Consider the following 21,176-nt stretch of genomic DNA (forward strand, 5'->3'; position numbering starts at 1 on the left):
TCTTCACTCTTATTCAGCACCTCAGCTGTCCAGACTGTTTTTAAAATATTTATTCTGCGGTTGCATCCGCATGCGTATTTGCAGTTTCACCACTATCGCAACCTGTCATGTAACAAAGTTACTAAGAATATGTTTCAAGCTTATTTTTGTGCTGGTGGGCCACTGCCACTTTGGCGGGTATTGATAGTTTCTTGCATGAAACTGAAAGTCACCAGTATAAGGTGCTGATACAGACTTTCAGGCGACAACCATGAGACGAATCACCATTGTCATCATTATCACAATTTGCAAAGCCATAAATACCAATCAATGACAAGCAATCATCGCCTTCCTTCTGTTTATACCGTCACGTAGAGGCCTAAGGCAGCGGGGATAAAGGGCTTGTTATGCCTAATCTTCTTGGCAGGAGTGAGAATGTGACTTGTGTGGTCTGATATATGACAGCTGTTTAGATTTTGATCTCCACACATAGCTATATTGTAAGCAGTCACTTGCATTCCTTTTAAAGAAAATGCTTTAGTGTCAGCCAGTTCTGGGCTTTGCCTCAAACGCTGTCATCATGCCGTATGTATTTATTCACAGCAAGGGGTGCCCTCTCTGGCATTATCTCGCTAGATATTTACAAAAACAGGATGTTAATATTCTGGTCCCGCTCTCCCTACATAGCTAATGTCTGAGGATGTGTTTTATTTGGAAATTTCACTTGCGAGTCATCCTAACTGCCAACCTCTGCTCATAAACAGTGCCACAGTAGGCTCACTGCTGAGCGCTTTTGCTCTGAAATTTGATTTTCTTTAAGTTCTGTTGGTGCTGCTTTTAAAGAGGGGAGATAATGGAGAATGGGGTGGGTGTCTGAGGGCTGCTGAAGCAGATGGTCGTATTATTGGTACAGGCTGTGCTTGGAAGCTAAAGGTCACACTCACTGTGACAGAACAGTGGGTATTGTGATAAGAAACAGACAATTTTGATTCTAGCAACAGTTTCTTTCAAATTCCTTTCTCCTCTCAACTTTCCTCGTTAGTTCGCGCTGCTTTAGTGACACGTACAACTCATTTAATAAGTACTTTTAGAATTGCAAACTGCTCAAATGCTCCATAACTGTGTACTTGCAAAACCTGTTGCTTTCAGGCTCTCAGGCTTATAGGTACTGAGTCAAGGCAAAGTACTCCACAGACTATAATGTTTTTCTACAGTGTGTCATCATTATCCTTTTTTTTAAAAAGGTCTCTTGATTCCTCAAGGGGTAATTAGTCCTTCGGTTGTACCCTTTCACAGAGCTACTGGGGTAGGGCATTTTTGGAAGTTTAATGCTGTACTATTTCTTCCTCCTTGCTAATATCATGTGAGCAGATAATCAGCAGAAAATGTAGGAGGTTTCACTTAAGAAGTTAAGAAAAAAACTTGTTCCCTGCTTAAAAATACATTGTCAGGCTTTGGCTTGTAATTAGTTTGTTTAAGCAATGAATCAAAGATTGCTGGTAGTGTGAATCTCTCTCATTTCATCTGACTTGATTAAGATTAACTGATTTTTAAACAGTTTAATCGACTTTGTGCTAAAGACTTAAGAATGAACACATACGCTTAAAATGTTAGTCATATTCTAATGTGTTTGTAAGATATTGAATGTCCCTATTTGCATCTCCCTCTACCTTAATGCCTCACAACTTTGTTTAAACTTACAACCCTCATTATCCTGACATTATTTGACAATGATCCAAAGTGCTTCTTGTGATGTCAGGAATCTGTGGCTTTTTTCAGTGGCACTGCAGGTGTTTGTTGGGGTTGAGGTCAGGTGGACCCAAGTCCATGAAAGTCATCACTCCTTGGTCTTCTTTGATCTTAAAGTAGTTCTTGCATCACTTTGAGGTGTGTTTGGGGATATTATCCTCATGCTGAACGAATCCTTCTCCACATAGATGCAAACCAGAGGGTGGAGGTTGTCTTTGAACCTGCTTCTTCTTTTTGGTCAGAGAGAAGTCAGGTCTGTACATGTGTTCAACCAGATTTGAATTTTCCCACCAGCATATTTCACTAGGGGTTTGATGCACTGTCACTATCATAGGACTTCATCCTCTTTGAAATCCTAGCACGTCTTAGCTTACCCCAAGTTTTTTGACCTTTTTCCCCTAACCTCAGAAGTGGCTTAGAGACCACTCCTTGTCCTCTGAGACTCCTACTGGACAGCTGTCCTTTTAAAAGTGCTTTTGCTCATTGGAGTCTGACTCGGTTAGTAAATTTACTCCCTTTGATGTAGTTGTTTTTCTGTCTCTTGGTGGCCACAGGTTGACATGTTGATTTCCTTAAAATATAGTTAGAGCTTGGTAAAACACTGAAGATATAGCAAGTCAGAATACATGTGTGAATGAGAGGGAGACAGGTGGACAGGTGAACATGCAAGAAGGATAGGCACTGAGGGTAGATGAGTTTAAATACCTGGGTTCAGCCATTCAAAGCAATGGACAGGGCACAAGAGAGGTGAAGAAGGGAGTGCAGGCAGAGTGGAGTGGGTGGTGATGAGTGTCAGGAGTGATTTGTGACAGAAGGAAAGCAGCGAGAGTGAAAAGGAAGGTTTACAAGATCGTAGTAAGACCTGCTATGATGTATGGTTTGGAAAAGGTGGCACTGACAAAAAGACAGAAGGTGGAGCTGGAGGCAGAGTTGAAGATGAAGATGATGATTTTCATTGGGAGAGAGCAGAATGGACAAGATTAGAAATTAGTACATCAGAGGGACAGCTCATGTTGATCAGTTTGGAAACCAAGTTAGAGAGGCAAGGCTGAGAGGGCACATGTGCAGATTGGATATACTGGACAAAGGATGTTGAAGATGACGCTGCCAGGCAGGAGAAAAAGAGGAAAACCTCAGGATGTATTGAAGGAGAGCGTGTAGAGAGTTTGTGAGATAAAACAGGATGTTAGAGGTAGGCTGAGATGGAGGAGGATGAGCAGCTGAAAGAAAAAGAAGTAAACATGAAAGATATCAGTATATTGCTATTGTGGCGATCTACAATATCATTGAGCTGCTTCTTCAGAGATTCTCAGCTGCTGGTTTAACATACTCCAACTCCACTGCCTTGAACCTGCAGCTGGAGGAGAACTGCTTCATGCGCTGCCACACCAAGATCACAGAGGCTGTGGAGCAGAACAAGGGCTACGATTGCAAGCGGCAGTCTGAAACTGTGTAACTGGAACCCGTGCAAAGAATGAGACTCAGTGAAGAGGCAGTTAATTACATTGCTCAGTTATTCATCTGTCTTAACTGATAAAATATTTGCTGAGGGGCAAAAGAATTATTTTAATAAATATTTAAGAAAGCGTGCATGTGCACAAATATGTGCTTTGTTCATTTTATTGTTTCTCGTTGTTCAGTAAGAATAAACTAACAAAATTTAAGTCATTAAATCCAAGTTAAATTTATTTGACTTAAATTCAGTTATTCTATTAGAAGAACCCATTTACGGCACAGTAGTTTCAGACAAAACCACACAGATGGACTTTTGCAGCCATATGCAAACGACGTACTGAGACCTGCACACACAAACAGATAATGGTGGGTAGAACCTGCACGGGGTTCTCTTAGATTGGACCCAGATGCTTTTCAGTGAGTTTGTGTGTGACTGGAGGATAAATTTTAGCTAATCTTTATCTGAGACTATCGTTGCATCCTCATCCAAAGGACTATTTCTTCCCCTTTTTATGTAAGAACTTGCGTGTGTGTTCGAGTGCATGCGTATCTCTCTGATTCAGTGTATAGGATATTGGTCTTGGCAGTATGGAATTTAGTTAATTCCTCCAGCTGGTCTTCTGGCTTGATTAAATAATCACTGATTTAATGCAAGTCAGTGTAAGTGTGCGTGCGTGCACGCGCCTCCTTTTGTGTGTGCATCTGTGTGTTAAAAGCAAGGCCGACTTACTACTTAAGTGAATTAAATGTAATGTCATTTTGAAAGACTTTGTTTGGAAAGCCCTCTTTTTAAATATATTTTAGACCACAGGGCGCCTAAATGGATGCCTTTCTTCTCTCTCTCCCCAGTCTCCTCTCTTGTGTAGCTCTCTGTTTCGCCACATTTCGTCAAGGACCATTTAAAATGTTTTGCGTGTTTACCTTTACTTCACCGTGCTCAATGTTTAAAATGAAGAAATTACAGAAAAATGCTGAGAGATGACAAACGTTGAATTTTTAAACAGCAGCCCATGTGAAGGCCACCAGTTGGCCTCGCCAAATTCCTTCAACTGAAGCTACACCACCAGAGTTTTAAAATGCTGGTGCACATTGGTTGCAGATGCTAAACTAAATCTGAGGGCCTCAGTATTGCGATGAGACCCAAACCTTTGGATGCTTATCTATTCAGGCTACTTCTTCCATAAAGATTTAAAAGACTGTGCAATGTAAACAGTTGGTATAACATCTGTAAATTTATGGCTTCAGGAGAAAATCAGAGTGGACTCGAAGCCAAAGCTGAAGCACTCAGCCACAGCGTGGTTACACCATATGTTTGATGTTGAGTACAACATCAGATTCTCGAAAATTAAGTTATAATTCACTAGGCCGTTTTATGAGTAAAGTCACCAAAAAAGGCAATGAAAACGGCCAACTTCTATTTGAGTTTAAAAGCAGCCACTTCGAACTCTTGAATGAGAAGCTGGTGTGGCATCGCAAACATATTAAAGTCATGATATACATGTTACGGTGAGATGTTGCATGTTTCCCCAAACAAACAGCAGCCGGATCGCGTACCCTCGTTTATGCATTCTTGCATTAATTCTAATGCCAGACAAAAGCTTTCCGCTAGAGCTGCTTGTGCATTCGAGCGCTGACTGACCGAACTGATTGTGGAAGTTATTAAACCAATAAATGTTGTTTTATATGCAGCCTTCCCTGAGTAGATTGTACTCTTAATTTCTTCAGTTTTTTCTTTTTACAAGCATCAGGAGACTGATAAAATCTGAACATATTGTCAACTTCTCATTGCTAGATTATAATGTATACTCGCTGTTTATAGTGACCTTATCCTCGGGCGATTAATTAATGAGAGGTATTTGTCCCAACTGTCTTTATAGGTTCATAAGAATAGCAACATTTCATATCCTATCTGGGCCCGGGGCACTCTCCCATAACATATCCTTAAAGGTTAATAAATAAATTTGAAATGCATTTGTTGGTTTGAATTTGGCTTGATTAGGAAGAACTCGATAAAGAGTTTAATTTCCTGGCCCGCTGATCCTCTGACGAGCACTGTCTGCCTGTGTGCGCGTCAGAGGGCGTTGTTTGCGGTGCTGATTGAACGCTGTTATAGGCCGCAGATAAATAGATGTCATTAAGACCCCGATCCCTAATTACAGCCGGCCCTTCTCTGCAGGGTGAGGTGAGCGGAAGAGGCCAGGTATCTGTAATGAATCAGAAAAAGTGCACACCCACACTGTAGGTACACACTAATTTACCCTGCTCACAAAACTAGTTGTCCGAGAAAAACAAGACAAATTCAGACAAAGTATTCGCAGTATGTGATATATATATACAGTACAGTATGTTTATAGAAATGTGTGTATGTACGTTTGATGTGTTGATGATGCATGTGAGCTTGCACATTTCCACAAATGTCAAGCCAACTAGCTGATGATTGAAAAGGAAGTTGGATATCAGGAGCCACATTTTGAGAGAGCATTCGTGCATGCACGTGCACATTTTGGACGGTGGTGCGGGCTATTTCTGTAGTTTCCTGTGTAATTGACACTTGAACCTCTCATTCACACACACACACACACACACACACAAACACACAGACACACACCATGCAGTATTATTGTAGTCTACTATTGGTGTAGCCAAAATATCCCCAACACACACACATACACTTCTTGCCGCTTCTCATCCAAATCTAGCTTCATTAGTCAATGGAAGCCAATATTTTCAGGTGTGTGTGCTGCTCTCAGGGGCAGCTGTGGGGCCATATGTGAGTGATTTGAGCGCTCAGAGGGAAACTGAATTCTGATGACAGACGCACTGTTTGGCTTGCAACACTATACACACATACACACACGCGTACGCACACACACACACATCCACAGAGGAAGCATACATCAATCAATCACCTGGCTCCGTCTCTCTACATGTGGTGACCGTATGGTGTGTGCACCACACTCGAATAGGCATACACACTCAAGCTCAGTGTGCCGCTGAGAGGATTTGCTAATGTAAGTGTTGTGCTGTCTAATGTCAGATGGATGAAAACACGTGTACCCTAAAGACTGGTAGTTTTAGCTCAGGTGTTTAATACATGCAGAAACATTGGAAGCAAGATTCTTGTACACATATTGAAACTGAGAGACAATGTTTCTCCAGTGTGATCCAGATACTATGAAGAACATCATCATAAATTAGTGTTTATCAGCTAAAACTGCAAACTTCTAAAACAAATTGGCAAAAATCCGACTTTTTTGCATTTAAATTTGCAGCAAAGCAAATAGATTTAAATATTTTCCTTGGATTTCAAAGAATATCTCATGTTCTTGCTGGGGATAACAATGGGAATATTCCTTATGACAATAGCTCTTAACACACCTACACTAACATGTCAAATGATTCTATTCAAATGTGCAGTATTTGCACTGGATTGCTCAGGCTGAATGCTCCATGCACATTCAGTGTGTAACGTCTGTTCCCAAAGTTATGTTAAGTGGTTAATTGTGCTGTGATCATTCCGGTGCATTAGATTGCAAAATAAACTGAACAGTGCTGTGCCCACTGGGCTCTTCTGCTTTTAGCTCGTAGCTCAAAAACAGATGCTCGGTGGAAGTGCCGGTAGTGCCTCCATCTGCAGCTCTGAGACTACAGAAAGCCTGATTGAAGTGTGGCACTCTTTTGTGAGAACTTGAAATGTCTTTAACTTCGAACAGTGGATGCTCTGAGCCCAAAAACTAAAAATAAAAAATGCTAAGCTCTCAGCACTGTCATAAACATAAAACAAAACAGCAGAGAGAAGGTCCCAGTGGACCATAGCCCCATGATGTTGGAGGGAACACGGAGTAACACAACAGCAAGAGGAAGATGGCAGACCAGATACACAAACTGCATATACAGATTTTACCAACATTCATACCGCACGCTTGTATGACTTGTAAATCCTTAAAAGCCTACATTTAATTTCACAGAGTGAACATGTCAGACTGTGAAACTGTGAAATGTTATTGTGCTAAATGCTACTTTTGAATTTGATGCCAGAAACACATTTCAAACAAAGTTGTAAGCGGGCCATGCTTACCAATGTGTTACATCACCTTTCCATATAACAACACTTTGCAAACATTTTAAAACAGAGGAGAGCAGCTGCTCTAGTTTTGAAAGCCAAATTATTTCTTCATCTTTCTTGATGGCATTGTGGGACATCCTTTGTTGCATCGTCAAGCCTCTGACATTTTTCACAGGTGACATGTCTGGACATGAGGCGGGCCCATTCAGTATAAGGACTCTTTTACCACAGAGACATTCATTTAGAACACAGTGTTGTTTGGTGTTGTCGTCCGGATGGCAGCATGCTCCATGTGTTTTCAGAAGTGTTCCTGAGGCCCTGTTGTGATTTCTTCTACAGAATCATATCCAGTTTTAGGATAATTTGATTATTTTTTGATATGGTACTGCAGGCGATGAAAACTCCAAGTAGTTAAGAATTTTATAACTAAAAGTTATCAGTTAAAAAGAAGCTGAAAAGGAGAACCCTGGAATAGTGAGCACTTTAAAGGCTAAAGAGATCAGAGCGGAGATCGCAGCAGAATAATTATGGGATGTTTCAGGAAAGGATAGATAGGCAGACAGAGGGAGAAACTGACAGAGGAGTTCCGCTGGAGAAAGATGAGGTATGCTGTCCTCTCAGGGTCATAAAGGTGGTGAATGGGGCCAGAGGCTTAATGGGATGGAGAAACGTTGTGATTGGCTCATTACTGTGATGGAGCACGTTGCCACGACAATTGGCCTTTTCACCCCCCCACCCCTCCTTGCACACACTACTTTTCTATGCACCACTGCGCTGTGAACTGCAGAGGTGTGTATATGAGAACTTGCACACTAATACAGTAAAAGTCAAACGCCTGCCTGTAAAGTACCTGCTGCAGTTCAGATAAACACTAAAACGCTTTATGCTACAAGGTGAAAGCATAACTCATCTCTTCCCACGTCTTTCAAGTGACAAAATTACCGCAGTGCCTCATGTCTTTCTTAGATAAGTCCATGTTCGATCTTATCGAATATTCGAAAACAACTTAGTCATCTCGACTACATCATTTTCTTTTCACTGAGGTAGTTTTTTTTTTTTAAATTAACCTTGTTCTATGCAGGGAAAACACTGTAGAGAAGAATAATGTTCTCAATAGGATTTCCCATTAGGTGTGATAAATGAGAGTCCATCATCTCTCTGCCACCAAGCCAATCTGTTCTCTCCCTCTGTCTCCCACCCTAACTACCAGCCTATTGCACTTGAGTGGCATGAAAATTACAAAGGAATCAAAAAGTTCATTTTTGTCCCCCCCCCACCCACTTTTTTTTCCCTCCAGCGATTTGCCATCTTTCTTATCCTCACCAAATTTCTTCATTACACCATGTTTTTATTTTCACTCTCTAACATGTCTCTCTCCTTCTTCCTCTATAGCGGCGCAGAGGTAGTGGAGTTTTCTGCGCTAACTGTCTGACCACCAAGACATCGCTGTGGAGGAAAAATGCCAATGGAGGCTACGTCTGCAACGCATGTGGTTTATACCAAAAACTACATTCAGTAAGTCGCACACAGGTGTTTCTGTCTTCACCAGCTGCACTCTTACATTTTAAAAAACAATGCAAGCAGAGGAAATAAAATGTAGGCAAATGCCTACAAGTGTCCTGTTATACAGAAGTTAATATGCTCTTAATGGCCAAACTTATATCCACTTCCTATATATACACGTTTCCTCATAAAGGTCCTGCTGGTGTCTTTTTATACTACATCCACGGGGGTGGTTCTGACCACTAATTATCATTCCTCCTGTCTGGCCAATTAGCATACGGAGCAAATAAAATGCTGCACACCACGGGTAGATTCTTGTATATATTCTGTGGGTCCTGCTGTGAAAGTGTAATATTTTGGAGAAAGCATATTTGATTTGGTGGGAGTTACAGACCGTTTCAGCAGTCACAGGGAGCCAGATCCATGGAGTGAGAAATATGATGGAATGAATCAACTTTACCATCTAAGCCTAGGGAAAGTCTATGGAAATCCCAAATTTAATTAGACTGCATGAATTACAGATGAGATAAAAACTTGCCTGGAATTTAGTTGACTTCAGAATATCAAGATTATTCACCTCAGATATGTTCTTAAGGTGTTTAAGCCAATTACACACTTCAGCATACTTCAGCGGTTTGCTAATACTAACAACATAAAGCAACTTCAGAGCGTCGCTGTATATGCCGAACCCTGCTTCCAGTGTGCGAAAGTTCAGTGCGGACGTTTCTGTGTGATCGATCACAGTGATAATAAATGCATTAGTGGACTGACCGTGTTGCAACCCTGAGCTATATGCTGCCATTATCCAATGGCGCTTTAAAGACCTTTCGGAGGATGACAAGCTATTGAAGTTTACTGCTTCCTGCCCCTGCAGATGTCCTTGGTTCAACCCGTTCATCTCATCTGCTGCTCCAATCACGTCCCGGCTCCCTCTACTCTTGGCAATCTTCACGACGGCCATATTTTATATCCCATAATAAAAGTTTTATATGCTCTACACACATTATTAGAGAGGATAGCAGCTAGTAAAACACTTGAGAGTGAGAGAGGGGAAGGGAGAGTTATGAATAAAGGGGCAGGAAAAAAAGTGGAGGGAAAAAAAGGAAGGGGGGAAGACAAAGAAAGGGAAAAAGATTAAGGTAAGAAGGAGGACGGGGATAATGAAGGGTCAGGGTGTGAATGAAGAGTGAGAGATGGAGGAAGATGGGAGAGATTAGAAGAGAATGCAGAAGCAACATTTAGGAAGAAGGAGGGAACAGACAGAAAGGCAGATTTATGTGATGTGTGCTAGCAGCAACCACAGCCCAGGTATTCTACCAAGCCACCCCTACAACCATAAAAGTGCACAAAATTACAGCAGCCATGTGTGTGTCTCACTGTTTGTTTGAGTTACTTGCACCCACAGGATTGTAGACACATTAAAACCCTATAAATAAGCATCACTTTCTGCAGTTACTTAGGTGACAGCTCATGTAATTGAAAAGATACAACACAGATATATAAAAAGCTTTTCTAGGAAGTTTTAAAAGGAAAGCATATGATTTCATTTTCCAATCTAAAACAGGCAAAACACCATGTGGTCACACCTGCTGTGAGAAGACACTGGCAATACAAAGTAAACAAAGTAAAGAGGAGGAAAGGATAATTAGGGAATGGACAGGGAGGAAGATCGAGTCAAATTCTTGCTAAAACAGAAGCAAAAAAAACAAAACAGTGAGTGACTGAGTGAGAATAAGTAGCAAAAACTTGTGCTGCTTCCCTATTCCATACCACATATGAGCTTCATAGAATATGCGCTACTGGATGCCGCTGGATGTCAGTCAAACTGCAACTTTAATCAAGAAACTAATTTATGTTTTCCTAGGTGTCTCACCTCCATGCAGTTGTTGTGGTTTTTTTTTGCTTTGTGTCTTGCATTGTGAGATAAATGTGATTATGAGTATCCCACTCCGAAATTAAGGCTTTTCCTCATCTTTATAGTTTATTCAGTGGTTCTCTCAGTGTGAATGGATTTAAATCATGCTCTGAATCACTGTGTCTCGTGCTTCCGTCTTCCATTCCCTCTTTATTTCACACCCCCTTCCCTTTATCCGTCCTTCTGTGCACCAGTCGGTCTTTAGAAACACAAATTCTAAAGCCAGAAAAAGAGAAATGTTTGTGGATTTCGCTGCTATATTTTGCGAGTGCCACTCTGCCAAATGATGGAATCTTGTTTTTGATATTGATCCATATGTCAAGAAGTTTCAGCGAGACAACTCTCTCATTAACTTTTACCAGCTTGCCAAACGAAGGACTGAAAACACTTCGCTGAAATGCATGTGCATTAATAGGTCCCTGAATCTGAGTTTTGCCCTTCTGAGTTTGCTTATATAAGCGTATTTGATTGTTTTTGCTTGTTAACATTAATGCGCTAATTCTATGTTTACATAAGCACAGCACAGTATCCCCGAATCATTATAATAATATTAAAATTGCAATAGAAGTGACTCTTCTGCTCTTAAATATTTTCGGTAGCTGCTCTACAGTGACTGATAAACTCCACGCTGAAAATTACATTGTCTTTGCCCTTTTCACCCACACACTGGCGTGCACACATGCACACCCACACAAGCATACTTAATGCACATACTCTGACAGACACACATTCGGTCACAGGCTATCAACACGAACATAAGAATACATTTCCATACACAAAAGGCTACTGGAAATCACCCAAGAGTTTCCCAGCATAGGCACAGGACACATTTTGAAGGCATTGGAGTTTTTTTCCTGTACCCAAGTGTCTATCCATCTCAATATCTTGCTCGGTCTTCTGTGGATGGCTTGCATCCGCAAATATGCACTTTGTATTTCAAGGTCCTACATCATTGGTATACACACAAGTTTCTTTCTAAATATGTAAAAGTATACCTGGAGATACGAACACAGTTACACAGTACAAAGACAAATTTCTGCAAACCTGTTTTTGAAGCTTTGAAAAGCCATGTCCTGTATGCTAACTGAATTTGACATTGCTGTGCAGAGGTCACTGCTCATAATGTGAATGTCTTTCTTGAATAATGGCGGGTTAGCGACACATTTATTTTGATTGGGCACCTTATAAGACAGTTTAAATTGAACGGTTTATTTTACTAGGAGCAAAGACAGCCTTTCAGTGATTTGTTTGGAAATGTATTAGACAAGCTGTGTGCGTGTGTGTGTTTTTGGCATGTGTTTAGCATCACCATCAAAAAAAAAGTTTCATCATCATTCAGATTTTTTTTTATACTCACACTATTAAACCCAGTGGGGAATTAAATAAGTGGGGGGTGTTTTAGAAATCTGGTGTTTTAGATGCAAATGAGCAGTTTTTATTCTTTGGAATTATGCATGACTTTTGCCTTTTTTTAACCAAAACACTTGTAACCAGAACACAGCCTTCTTTGAAGCTCACAACCTGCTTTAGTAATCGGTTGTAGTGTTTCTAGCTTTCCTGTTTTATTAAAAAAAACATTTCAGTAAGTGTTTCACGCTGAAACAAAGCATATTATAGGACTCGATTAAAGAGATGAGTGCACTGTAAGTGCGAGAGGGTTGCACTTTCAACAGATGTAAGTCCGCCCGCACCCCCTTGTGGCGAGGGCAAAAACCACAGTCATCTGGAGGATATGTTACCTCATCAGTCTTTCTTTCATCGCGATGCATTTAGTTATACTTCAAATCTATATTAAAGAAGAAAGACTGTCAGACTGTAATCTGCCACAAAGGGCTTTTTAGGGAACTTTGGGGAACCTAAAACCAGTAGCTACTGTTTTAGATCTTGACTGTGGTGCGTATTGCTTTCTATGTTTCACCAAATATGCTTATGATAGCTTTATGATTAAATAATTGTTATACTCGGCTGATTAGTCAAAGTAGAGAGAGCTTTATTTTTTATCCACAGTCGATTGCACCAAAGGCATACTCAATGGTTATTTAATCTCTGAGACCACCTATGCATTAAGTAGGAATTTTATCATAGTCAAGTGTGCTTGACATTTATTAATTAGTTCAGCAAAGTTATCAGCATGATGAAGTCGAATTACCGCTTCATATATTGCAAACTGTCTAACTCCCTTCCCTCTTGCTCATTCTTCTGTGTTTCCTTTGCCTTGCAGACACCCAGACCTCTAAACATCATCAAGCAGAACAACGGTGAGCAAATCATCCGCCGTCGAACCCGAAAACGCCTCAACCCCGATTCGCTTTCGTCTGAAAACCCTGCCCCCAAGCAACAACGCATCACCAGCGAAGAGCGCATGAACGGGGAGGAAACAGACAGGAGCTGTGCGTCAGTCAAAAACCAGCAGCCTTCCCCTCGCTCACGCTCACCGCGGTCCACGCAAGCCTTCTTGGCCAATCAAACATTGGAGATCCACAGGCGTATGCCTCCTCTTCTCCTCCCCTCACATGCCCCCTCAGTGGGAGCGGAGGGCAATGGCGGTATCACAGAGGGAGGTATAACATCGAAAGCAGAGGGGGGTAAAGGAGGAGGGGGATCGGAAAGAGGCAGTCCAATTGAAAAGTACATGCGTCCGTCCAAACCGTCTAGTTATTCACCTCCAGGTTCACCCATTGAAAAATATCAGTACCCTCTTTTCTCCTTACCCCTTCCATTAACCATTTCACCTGAGTTGACCCCGGAGTCAGATTGGCTCAGGTTCTGGACCAAGTATAAGATGGCAGCCGCCTCTGGGGTTCCTGGTAGCATCAGTAATCTAAGCAGCCCCGGGAGCCTTGGAAATAACGCTCATTATCTTAGCGCGATGGTGACTCCAGTACAACATCATCAGCAAAGCTACACGGTGCCTTACTGCGCCTCTCCCTACTCTCCTCTTCCTCCACCTCCAGCTCCTACTCACTATCCTCCTCCTCCTCTTCACGTCCAAACCCCTACTTCATCATCATTAGAAAACGATGCTCCTTTGGATCTCGCAATAAGACAAAGAGATACAAGTGCTGTAAACGCGCACGTGTCCACAAATGGTGCCGAAAGGCGAAGGCAGGAGTCGCCGCTAACTGACAGGCTAAGAGGTAACTGGAAAGGAGAGAAAGAGGAGGAGGAGAGGACAGACGAAGGAGGGAATCCAGGTGAGGAGATAGGGAAGGAAGAAAAAGAATGTTTGTCAACATGTCAGTCAAGTGTCCCGTCTAATCGCAAAATGGTGGAGGTGGCCACACAGGATGACCTGACCAATCGCTGTGTCCACTGTGGGATCTACTTCATAGATGAGGTGATGTATGCCCTGCACATGAGTTGCCACGGTGACAAAGGACCATACCAGTGCAGTTTTTGCCTCCACGTGTGCGCGGATCGATACGATTTCACCACGCACATACAGAGAGGCTTACACAGGTACACAGACAAAACGACGCAACAGAGATGTCAAATGCAAGACGGCAACATTCAGAACGCTGCGGGAATGTCGGAGCACGAGTGTCAAAATGCGACAGAGGAGGAACGCGATGAAGACGGTCATTATGAGACCACCGGCGAAGGTGATGTAGTAGAATCGTGTCATGACAACCAAGCAAAACAACACACAGGCAGCGATGGCACTGACAATGAAACGGAGACTGAAAAAGAAGCAAAAGGAGAGGACAATGCCGCGACAAACCAGGACTTGGGAGGCAAAAAGGTGTCGCACATCAGCGATGACGTCACGAGAAGCTCAGAGGTCACAAGTGTTGCTGGCTCTAAAATATTAGATGAGAACACAGATGGGAATTAATCGATCTCTTTGACTCATGCAAACCTTTAAGAGCGTTGTTCTTGGATGAATAAGCTGTATGCCTTCATGTTTCTGGAGGCTAGCTCATGTCAAAATGGGCCTATCCTGGGCACTAAAAGGAACACATCCTTATGCTGGAAGCACCCGGCTGTCAAATGGTCAGAAATCATTGTAGGATCCAGCTGAACTATAGCAGGGGCAGTTGAAGAAATTGCCCGAATCCTCTGCTGAGTGACTGCCACTTGACAGCTCTGTGGCAGGCATTCAACAACAGGCATGGAGTTGAAATCACCTTTAATAAGCAGCCACTTCATGCGATTTCCACATAAGGGCATTGGAAGCTGGGCTAAAAGTTGAACTGGTTATATTTTGGATAACTTTTGGGAGCTCAGCACTTGCATGGCCACCATAAAGGAGAGCAAAAAAAAAAAAGAAACTAGAAGCAAAATAATTAACCTGAACTGAACTGAGCTGGGCTGATTACTTATGCACCATACTAAAAAAAAGCTGGTCCAAACTAGTCTAATGTATCATTAAGACGGTTTTATTTTGGTACAGCCAGATGTGATCTGGTTAGGATTGCTTTGTTCTTGTCCAGAGCATGTTTTTGACTGTTTTTTTTCTCTGTGCAAATAGATCTAAAACCAAAATTCTTTTCTTTTTTTTTGACTAATTAAAGCTGGTTAGTTTGAAACCAGTTTATGCTGGGCTGCAGTTGAGTTGGTGTTACCTCGGTAAAAAGTGATCAGTTGATTTCTTTCACTTAGCCAGTTTTTTTCTGAAACTGATCAAGTTCTTGGTTCTCGGGTTTTGAGTCAGCTGGGACTTTTTCGAACTGCTGAGCCAGTTTGACTTGATAAAACCGGTTAAACTCCGGGCCGAAGTGTTTTCTCTATCCGTTTGGATTAAACCAAGTGACATTATTTTCTACCTTCCTCTGTGCCATGATACTAGCTATGTGCCTGGCTGCCTGCCCAACAACCATCTAGTACCCGCTTAACATTTATATTAATAATAATAATAATAACGGTAATAATAATGATGATGATGATGCTATCGTACAAAAAAAATGCAATTTGCTACACTTTCATATATAATATGGTATTTTGTAAAGGAAAATGCTTTTTGCAGGAAATGGTACTATAAAAATTAGCCTATGTGAGTTTTTTTCTCTTGTTTTTGAGCTTCTTAATGAGACTTGTTACATTTATAACAGCCGCCTAGTAGAAATGGTACAACAAGGGAGGGAGGGGGAGGGGTGTGTGTGCATGTGTGCATTTGTGTAATTGCATTTCTACGCGTAAGGATCAAAGGATGTGTCCGTCCCCAAATGATGATGTAAACATAATGAAGGCTTGCAGTTGGTTTTTCAGTCCTCAGGGGTCACACATGTTGCACACCAACCCACCTGTTTCATAGCATGTGACACATCAGTTTTACAGTACATGGCCTAATTGTGTTAGCATGTCACATATTGTTCTCTTATGCTCTCTTATATATGTTCTTGTTGTGTTTTTATGTGTTAATAAGTCAACATGGTCTCAGTATGTAACTTTTTTTTTCTATGTCTAAGAATTGTTAGGTCGCACAGTTTTACAGAAAGACTTAGGAACTTAGGGAGTAAAACCCCAAATCTTATCAAAAGGAACAACTGTTTTGAGTTAACTGTATAAACCTTTGTTCTGTACTGAGTCTACAGATGTTTTTGCCTACAGTGTTTGATGTCATATTACTGAGAGTTTGGTACAACTTAGGTTACCTCTATGTAGCATGTTAGCACCTGCGAAATCTACAAAATAAGTTGCTTTTTTTTCCTAAAGGTGTGAGGTGTTACATGAAAGACCTAAATAATACTGAAAGAACACGAGATGACATTGCAAAGTTATGTTTTAATAATTCAATGAAGTAAAAGTTTCACGTGGCTTGCAACTCCATTTGACCCATCGCACATTACGCCATCATCAGTGATTTCGTTGCTGTTTTTTTGGAACAGTTTCCATAACTGAGTCTTAGTTTAAACCAAATTTCATCAGTGAGAAACTTCTAACAGTCATGTCCTTGAAAGTCCCGCTGTTATATCAAAGTGGTGGCCATCTTGTTTATTTTTGATAAAGATGGGATGACTTCTCTAGCCGTGTTGCCTTAGTTGCTAGAAAACAACAGCGACAAAAGAAGAAAACACCAACGGACTCTGTTGAAGGACATAATATGTCAATATAAAAATAAAAGACAGGAAGGAACGAGCTAAAGAATGTGAGGGGGGGGGGGAAGCTATTTTTCTATGCTTATCCAAAAAGACATGAATGACGAATATTCCACCTAGTGCCTGGTAACTTGTACCACTTTTCAAATCAATATGTTTTGTTGTCTGCATTAAAAATGTTATGTAAGCAATGAGTCGTGTAGAACAGAAGGTGGGAAAGCAAACTGATATATTCCTTTCCATGCACTCACACCACCAAGTCATCTGAGTCATCGATTACGATTTCTGCCTGACCGATCGGTCGGGTGTTTGTTCAAACTTTTCATGTTTGCTTGCTGTGCTAAACTTTCATTTTTGTGCATATATTTACACTACTTTGTAGAATGTTGAGCCATATGCCTCAGTTACTTGTATGAGAGACACAATGCCAAGAAAAGGACCTAATTTGGAGATTGAAACAGAGACACGGCCATGTCACCAGGTCCCATATCATGGTGGATGCAATGTTAATTATTCACACATTATTCTAAGACGGTTAGCATTACAGCTAACTTTGCATTTATGCCAGATAAACAGTTTAAATTAGCTTTTTTTTTAAAAAATTCTACTGCATTGGTAACAGTCCATTGCCAAGTAAAACTAGAACCACGTATAGTTCCCCCTGTAAAATTACATTGGATTGCTATTAAGGTTGGATTTTATTTTGATGCGAATGTCGGAGCATTTGCAACCATTGTCAGTAGCTTGTTGTAGCTCTTTTTACCAAGTGGATTGCCTCAGAAAATTCCCATCACTGGTTTGGAATTACAATTGTTCACTTATTTTTATTTTGAAGTTTTCAGAGATAGTATACTGCTAATAGGTTTCTAGGATGCTAACAGCCTAAGCATTGCTCATCCAATTAAACCAAAAGTAAGGCTTAGAATTATAAAGTAAAATTCATTCTCTTCTCTATTTAAAACTCAAAAAGAAATAGCTGAACTTTTGGCTAATTTTAATACTTCAGTAATTCATTTTGAAGCAGTATTTTAACTTTTAAAAAACTGCATACAGCACTTAACAAATTTATCAGTCCACCTTTCAAACAAGAAACGGAAATATTTTGGAAATCTTTGCAAAACTTGTTTAGAGTTAAGAATTACATAAATTTTCTGGTAAATAAAAGGAATTTGTGTTTTTATTAAGCAGACATACTAGACTTCTTCTTAGTGGTCAGAAATTAATTAACTCATTCACTGCCATTGACGTCTATAGCCGTCAATTGCAGTGAATGAGTCAATGGGTTTAACTCATTCACTGCCAATGGCTGGCAGTGAATGAGTTAATTAAGCAAATCATTCAACCACAAAACCTTTTTTCTTTTTAAGAAAGCAGGTAAATAACTGTAATTTTGCATTGCAACAATAATGTGTTTTATTATTTTTTTCTGCTTTTTTTTTTTAAAGCAGTACATTTGAAAATTATAGATTAAAAACAATAATTATATTTTAGCATTAAAATATTTTTATTAAAGAGCTTTCACGTACCGGTGGTTAACCATTGGTAATTATCAGCACTGTTAATATAGGACAGCTGTGGCATTAACTTTACATTAGGTAGTGTAAGGTCATTTTTTTTTCTAAATTTGTTAAGCACTGTATGCTGCATTTTACAGTCAAACTGCCAGTGGATCATCTGTACGATAATGCATAAGAAGGGTTTGCTTAACTTCTCCAATAACACGTGTCAAGTGAAAACATCGTAACTCCTTAAGTTACAAAGTCTAATGAATCTCTCGTTCTGATGTTTGCCTTTCATTCGGTGACCAGGTCTTAACATATTACTGTACGTGCCAGTTGGGTCAGTTCAAAAAGGTAGTGGTTGATGAATCTGGGGGTTTATTGTTTTTGTTTTGTTTTCAGAAAGATTGTTCTAATTGTTGTTATTTTCAGAACTATGTTTGTGCTTTTTAAAACTTTTTAGAATGAATTCTTTGGTTACTTTTTTTTATCGGCTGCTGATAAAAAAAACAATGAAAAAAATGTTTACATTAATAAATGTAGCAAAAAAAAAAAGAAAGAAAAAAATAGAAAGGACGCTTCACCATTCTTAAAAGACACAAGAAAAGGAGGGATGGATGCCTGCTGGGAGGGATGGATGGGTGCCTTTGAAGAATATGTGGAGAGAAGTGGATGAATAAAGGGAGGATGAGTTCAAATGAGGCTAAAGTGGATGATTCATCCCCTCTATATTGTCTCTTTACCTCCCTTCAACTTTATTTCTTTCCTTCTCATCTATTATTTTTTAATGTATTATTCACTGTACCTCTCCATCCCACCTTTGTTTTTCTTTGTTCACCTGCTACAACTCTAGCATCTCCTCCATTTTTCCTGCATCCCATCATTTGATGAATGTACAAAGATGTTCTCAGTAGACAAAGAGAATACGGAGGTTTTAAACGGGAGTTAAGCGTTTGTATTACGGAATGTTGCACCCCAAAAGCTGAGCTAAACTCAGTTACCCCACACATTAAAAGGCTGATCTACATGTTTATTTAGACTTTATTTAGGTTAAGCTTCTTTAAATTAAATCGGCCTCTGGTTGGTTAAAAGAAAATGTTTAAATACTCTTTGAGAAAGTCAGAAAATCTTTGGTAAAGGTTCTCAACATTGTCATGGGATTCCTCACTTACCTCTCTTTACATGTCATCTGACTCAAAAGGATTTCTCAGTAGACTGGAGACAAATGTATTTTCAGATGCCATAATGTTTCACTAATTCCTTTGAAGTGAAATCCTTGGGTTCTTTTTAAGTTGAAATAAAGAAACCTTTATTGAAATTTGTTCATTCATACTTTCTGTACTCTAAGTATGCCGCAGATATCTGTTCTGTTGTTCATTTGAGAGTTTATACATTTATAACTAAATTATAAATAGATGTTCATGTTGGGGTGAGAGGAATCTCGGGGGAACTTTTAACCCGATCAATCGAAGCGGGACACGCATGACATGGCCTTGGGTTACTTCAGCAATGACTTTATGTTTTAGGTTTGATGGCATTTCAAATCAGCGTTTACAATGGGAGGCCTTAACAAGTGCTTTCATGTTTTTGCCTTTGTCAGAATTTGTTATAGAAACAAATGACGCTGTTGCTTGCACTCCATTTATTATGTTCTTATTGCCAAGGAAGGGACAACACACACCCACACACATAAGAAACACACAAACAGCGGTACGGATCGAGTGTACATTTTGGGGTGTACAGTGTTAACATAGGCCAGTTTATTTTTGGCCACACACACACACACACACACACGCATGCATACACACAGCAAGTATGTACATTTAATCAGTATATTTTAGTAGATTTTTGTCTCTGTTCAGTTGAATGGCTTTTTATAGAAAAGAAATGGGATTTTTTTTTTTTAGGTTATGTTCTCTCTCATGTTGTATTTTATTCTGCTACCTTTCTGTACGTTATTGTTTTTAGGTTTTATTTCATGCAAAATCATATTTCAACAACATATTTTGACAGCCAAGAAAAGTTTGTTACACAGCTAAACTTGAAGAATAATGTTGATAATGATGATAATAATTAATAAAAGTAATAACAAACAGTACTCAAAATGGACATTTGGGTGTTTATTTAATAAACAGTGAAGAAGAGGAAACCTATATTGTGTATAAATCCTCCCTCGAGAAAACAGCCTATCTGTGGCCTTCCTGCAGGATGTAAATGCCTGTCATTATGTTTTAGATGAATGCGTTCTTATCCTACACAAGCTGGGGACTTAAGGAGCAGCTGTGGAGGGTACAGATATTGAGATATAATTTTTTAAACATAAAGCTTTCATACCCAGTCAGGCGAATTTGTTTCGGGGAAGGTAAAAATAAAACCTGCAAACCTACCTCCTGCTGCGCTCTCAAGACTGTGGCCAGGAGCCTCATATCGTCCTTATTTCTCTCCTGATCTGCTCTTCATGCAGTCTTCCTGTGTTTTCCAAACTTGTTTTCCATTTTCCGTTAAGTGTCAGACTTACTTTACTGTTTTCTTTTGCAAAACATACGCTAGTGAAGATTTCATCACAGTGCAAGACTCTGTTCTCCAAAGGTCGATTCCCAATAATTAAATTTTCTGCTACACAAATGACAAGATTTCTGCTGGATTAATGATTTGGACATTGAACAGGTCAGCATGCTGAAGCCTAATGGCTGAAGTCTTTAATAAAATTTGCTGTGAATGATCCTAAAAGGATACATTTTTTTACTGGTTTGGAGCCCACTGACAAGCTCCTCATAAAAGTGAAGATTTTATTACCAGATCTGAAATATAAAATTGTAATATTAATGGCTGGATGATCCTGAGCCATCACATTTTAACACACTGGGGAACCCTATAGTGTCAGTGTGCAAGTTAAAAACAGAAAAATCTACATAAGTGGTCGTTGCTAGATTGGATCAGCAGAGGGGACAGTAGGTTAATGGATGGATTCA

At 40.1% G+C, this 21,176-nt stretch overlaps 1 protein-coding gene across 1 annotated transcript in view; it reads left to right on the forward strand.

Annotated features, from left to right (window-relative positions):
- trps1 (trichorhinophalangeal syndrome I) overlaps positions 1-20,302 on the forward strand; it is a 120,598-nt gene extending 100,296 nt beyond the window's left edge. The window contains exons 10-11 of the mRNA XM_085445874.1: positions 8,642-8,764; positions 12,889-20,302. Coding sequence (XP_085302000.1) covers positions 8,642-8,764; positions 12,889-14,502 — 1,737 coding nt within the window. The 3' untranslated portion in view covers positions 14,503-20,302. The remainder of the gene's footprint in view (positions 1-8,641; positions 8,765-12,888) is intronic.
- Positions 20,303-21,176: the final 874 nt, after the last annotated feature.

The sequence above is a fragment of the Copadichromis virginalis genome, linkage group LG22, assembly GCF_057382275.1.
Source record: "Copadichromis virginalis isolate Kocher_CV1m ecotype Utaka linkage group LG22, C_Virginalis_male_GT1.1, whole genome shotgun sequence".
Classification (NCBI taxonomy): domain Eukaryota; kingdom Metazoa; phylum Chordata; class Actinopteri; order Cichliformes; family Cichlidae; genus Copadichromis; species Copadichromis virginalis.